Source organism: Pollachius pollachius (assembly GCF_949987615.1).
Source record: "Pollachius pollachius genome assembly, chromosome: 13".
NCBI classification, from domain to species: Eukaryota; Metazoa; Chordata; class Actinopteri; order Gadiformes; family Gadidae; genus Pollachius; species Pollachius pollachius.
Genome location: NC_136946.1, coordinates 16,391,136 through 16,396,327, shown reverse-complemented (window position 1 = coordinate 16,396,327; position 5,192 = coordinate 16,391,136). Strand labels below are relative to the sequence as shown.

General features: G+C 54.5%; 1 protein-coding gene across 1 annotated transcript in view; it reads left to right on the top strand.

The window, feature by feature from the left end:
- Positions 1-1,390: 1,390 nt before the first annotated feature.
- The window catches only part of gabbr1b (gamma-aminobutyric acid (GABA) B receptor, 1b), a gene marked incomplete at both ends in the record, with an annotated part of 52,217 nt that continues 48,415 nt past the window's right edge, over positions 1,391-5,192 (top strand). The window contains one exon of the mRNA XM_079750105.1: positions 1,391-1,516. Within this exon, the coding sequence (XP_079606231.1) occupies positions 1,391-1,516 (126 nt within the window). The remainder of the gene's footprint in view (positions 1,517-5,192) is intronic.

Here is a 5,192-nt window from a genome sequence, read left to right as displayed (position 1 = left end):
TGGTAGGGAGGGAGGAGGGGTGTGTGGAGGGCAATCAAAGTGGTTTGTGAAAGTGAGAGGGAACGTGAACCCCCCCCCCCCTTTCCCGCGGCACCACGCTATCTCTCTCTCTCCCCCCCCTCTCTCTCTCTCTCTCTCTCTCTCCCCCTCCCTCCACTCCTCTGCTGCAGTCAGGGAGAGACGTCGTCGCGTGCAGTCAGTCCGCGGTGTACCCGCCGCACGCTCGGCGCTGCTCTTCTTCTTCCTCTTCTTCTTCCTCCTCATTCCTACTCTGCTGAAGGGTGACCGGATTACCGCCACGCCGAGGGACGCCATCGGCATGCGATAGTGTACCCGCCGCTTCGTCTCTCTAATATCGTGATATTAGCTTCCTTAGAACGTAAGACTAATAAACAGAGATCCGCGAGCCGTTCAAACGGACAACTGTTACCATGCGTGCGTTCGGCGGCGTATTGCGGTGATACACCGCACGGCAAGCGGCGGGCACGGAGCCTGGGGTGTGTACACGGAGTCATGCTTTAAGGAAAGAGACGAATCGGGTTAATTCTAGTTTAGTCTGTCCTACACCTCCCATGGAGAGGCTTGTGTCCTGTTAGATAGAACAGAGAAGGCAGTGTTAGCATCTTCTGTATGTGTGTGGGTATGATAGTAGCCCCCCGTGAAGAGGCAGGTGGTCTCCCGGTCGGACAGAAGAATCCCTCGCGGTGAGGACAAAGCTCTAGTTCCAGCACCTCGGACAGCGAGCACATACTTGACACACGAGCTAACGGCTTCAACTCGTCCACACTCCCGCCTCTCGTCGTCAGCTCTGAACACGTCGTTATTTTTTGAAATCGAGCCGAAACGTCTCCGATCATCTTAACTTCTAACCCGGGTTAAATGCACTGAAACCACAGAGGTTCGCGCGTGTCGGCGTCTTCCAACCCAGTTCGGAGGGTCTCGAGCCTATAATCAACACGTGCAAAAGTTTCCCCGAACCCCCAATGAGCGAGGCAGGCCCTTGGAACAACTTTTCTTTTGCCATTTCAAAAGTATTTAATCAAATTTTAACAAAATATTTGCATTATTGACAATCGGGACGCACGTGCCGCTCCGATGACAAACGGCACCGTTGGCCAGCCAATGGAAAACCAGCCCCCCGTGTGACGTCGCGCCGACCGCCGCCTGAGAGCACAGTGGAGTGGAGCTCCGCAGCGTCCTTATCCCCCGAGTCCCCCCCCGTAGTCCACCTCCGAGCCCCCCAAACCCCTCCGCCATGGCCCCGCCGGGCCCTAGCTCCCCCGGGGTCTCCCGCCGGCCCCTGACCGTCGCCTGCTGCCTCATGCTGCTCCTGTCTTGGTCCTGCCCGGCTCTAGGCAAGAAGAAGCTGTACATCGGAGCGCTGTTCCCCATGAGCGGGGGCTGGCCCGGCGGCCAGGCCTGCCTCCCGGCCGCCCGCATGGCCCTCAACCTGGTGAACCGGCGCAGCGACATCCTGCCCGACTACGAGCTGGAGCTCATCCACTACGACAGCATGGTGAGTAGCTCCTCTAATCGCCACCACACGCAGCCCGCCGCGGGCCGCCGGCAAGAACACACGCACAGGGTCACCAGAGGCTTGGGGGGGGGGATCTGAGGCGCAGCGTGTGTTGACGAGAGCCGGCCGCTGCATTATGTACGACTTGTTTATCGGCCCGACTGGTAGTAGTAGTACTGCACACGCACACACACTTCACACACTTCACACAGGGCCATGGGCTCGTGTTGACGTAGCTGTGGCAGCACAGCCACTGCATGGCTGGGCAATTGGCACAGAAGCGGCGGGCATGTGGCGGCCGCATCACAGAGGAGCGTAAGCGCGGCCGTCCCCCAGAGCGGGCCTGATGGTCTCCACCAGCCGCGGTGCTCCTCAGTGCATCGCGCGCCTTGTCACCTCGCACGCTCCTATTGGCTGCCACCGTGTTAACCTGCTCTATCTGTGTGTGTGTGTGTGTGTGTGTGTGTGTGCGTGTGTGTGCGTGTGTGTCTGTGTGTGTCTGTGTGTGTGTGTGTGTGTGTGGGGGGGGGGGGGGGGGGGGGGAGGAAACCTGTGTGAAATTCTCTCTCTCTATCTCTCTCTCTCTCTCTGTCTCTCTGCTCTCTCTCTGTCTCTCTGCTCTCTCTCTCTCTCTCTCTCTCTCTCTCTCTGTCTATCTGCTCTCTCTCTCTCTCTCTCTCTCTCTCTCTCTGTCTCTCTCTCTCTCTCCCTCTGTCTCTCTGCTCTCTCTCTGTCTCTCTGCTCTCTCTCTCTCTCTCTCTCTCTCTCTCTCTCTCTCTCTCTCGCTCTCTCTCCCTCTCTCCATCTCCCACTCTTGCTCTAATTCTCACCTAGTTACCCTGGGGCCTTTCATGCCACATGCCAATGCATTATGCAAACCACACACAGTCCGTCCTCAGTATATCATGAGGATTGTGTGTGCGTATTTCTGTTGTAACATCTCTCAGATGGGATAGATATTTTTGCGCTGAAACCCTTCTTCTGAAGACAGAGTGATGGGGGTGGAGGGGGTGTGGTGGGGTTGCGGGAGAGGTTGGCATGACAACAGTAACCAAGACAACTGGAGTTCAAACAAACAGGGAGACAGGTTTTTTTCACAGAAAGGAAAGATCATCCACCTATCATTGGCTGTGATTAATGTGACTCTCAATGGATGCTGTAGTTCATGGGCATTGATCTTAGACCATAGATCATAGACATGGATCATAGACATAGTTCATAGACTTAGTTCATAGACATAGATCACAGACATAGATAATAGAGATAGATCATAGACATAGATCAGAGACATAGATCATAGTTTATAGTTCATAGTAGACATAGGTCATAGACATAGTTCATAGACAAAGATAATATAGATAGATCATAGACATATTTCATAGTTCATCGTTAATAGACATAGTTTGTATACATAGTTTATAATTCAGAGTTATATGGGTTGAACGTGGCAATTAAGATAATAAAATGGGGTTAGCTCGGGGTTAGCTCCTTAAGCTAACCCCGTCCGCCAAGCAGAGGAATGTCAAGGGAGGCTCCCATTGATTTAGGTCTGTCCCTGAGTGTTATGCAAATTAACCAACCAGCTCAGAGCCGCCATCCATCACACAGGTTTTATGTGGCTGCCTGAGAGAGTATGAGTATGGTGAGGATCAGGAGAGATTGGAGCAGTGAGAGAGCGGTTCACGGTAGAGAGAGCGGTTCACCGGAGAGAGAGCGGTTCACAGGAGAGCGGTTCACGGGAGAGCGGTTCACGGGAGAGAGAGCGGTTCACGGGAGAGCGGTTCACGGGAGAGAGAGCGGTTCACGGGAAAGAGAGCGGTTCACGGGAGAGAGAGCGGTTCACGGGAGAGAGAGCGGTTCACGGGAAAGAGAGCGGTTCACGGGAGAGAGCGGTTCACGGGAGAGAGAGCGGTTCACAGGAGAGAGCGGTTCACGGGAGAGAGCGGTTTACGGGAGAGAGAGCGGTTCACGGGAGAGAGAGCGGTTCAGGAAAGAGGGCGGTTCACGGGAGAGAGCAGTTCAGGGGAGAGAGCAGTTCACGGGAGAGAGTGGTTCGGGGAGAGAGCAGTTCACGGGAGAGAGCGGTTCAGGGGGGAGAGAGCGGTTCAGGGGGGGAGAGAGCGGAGCACGGGAGAGAGCAGAGCACGGGAGAGAGAGGGGGGGGCGAGAGAGCGCGGTCACGTGAGCGCTGGACTCAAGCTGCTGCAGCATAAGGAGTCCACCTCTGCAGACGGGAGTTACTAAATATGTTGTGATGGATGGGGCGAGCAGATTACGAACCCGGAGCACGGACGACTCTGGCCCTCCAGAGCTGGCACGTCTCCCGGGTGGCTCCGGAGCCGGGTCGACACCAGGTGGCAGGCCCACCCCGTGGTCCCAGCCGGGTGGTCACTATAGCCCAAGATCCTGAGACCCCCTCCACTGCTCTCTCTGTCTCAGTGGCTCAGTGCCGTGTTGTTAGGGATGTGTGACTGTGGTCACAGCGAGGCCTGTTTCTTTGTGTGTGTGTGTGTGTGTGTGTGTGTGTGTGTGTGCATGTGAAAAAATAATGCTTACTGCAAAATCTAAATGTCAAGCTACTTCTAAAACCTTACTCAGCAAAAGAAGGGAAAATAATTTCACTGAGCTGCCATGCCTACGTATCACAAAAAGGTAATGCTTAGATGTTTGTAGAAGTGCCGAGAACACACAGGCTTTAGCCATAAATAGAGGCATAGATGGTTTATGAATAAACACGATGAAAAACAACTTCCAAGCCATGGTTCCAACGCCCTGGATCTGCCGTCCAACCCTGTTTTCCTCTGCACGGCAGGCCGTTCAATTCTCCAAGTCACTGATGCGTGCGGAGCAAGGGAGCCAGTCAAATTTGCTGGAGGATAGCATTAAGAAAGGCTTAATAAAGGTTAGGCCTGGAGCGTTTCTCCTGTTTTACACCTCCAAGCCACATCTCCCAGGACCGTGTGACCAGATGGCGTTGTGTGTGTGTGTGTGTGTGTGTGTGTGTGTGTGCGCGCGCATGTGTGTGTGTGCGCGCGTGTGTGTCTGTGTGTGTGTGTGTGTGTCTGTGTGCGTCTGCCTGTGAGTGACTGTGTGTGTGTGTGTGTGTATGTGCATGTGTGTCTGCCTGTGTGAGTGTGTCTGGTATAGACCCTTTGCAGTGATTTCCCCCGGGTGCCAGGAGGGGTTAATCAATGAGCCGCTCCTCCATGCAGATCGGCCCGCTTTCGCAGCCGTTTGGCTCGCTAACCGATTTATCCCGAGTAGAGCCGGTGGGGTCAGGACACAAGCGAACACCCACCCAACCCGCCCGGCAGTCACAGACCCTTCCCTGGTTAGGTGACCTGCCGACCGGGCGTCCTCACTGGGAGGAGGGCAGACGATGCTATTGAGGACCACTGAATAAGGTTGATTGTTTGCTGGTGGATGTGTGACCCGCGACAGCTGCAGGAGGAGGAGAACGTGAGGCAGCACCCAGGCAGAGCTCTCCCTTCACGGGCCGTCCTCCGCTTGAATCTGAATCGTCCGGCCAGCAACAATTGATTGATCGTCCAATCATATAAGACATATTTTATTAAGTGTGCGGCTATATGGTGAATAATTTCTGGTGACTTTTATGAAGGTTAACTGCTTTATAATCAGGTTTTGCCCCAGATGTCTACAGGCGAGGCAATAGGCT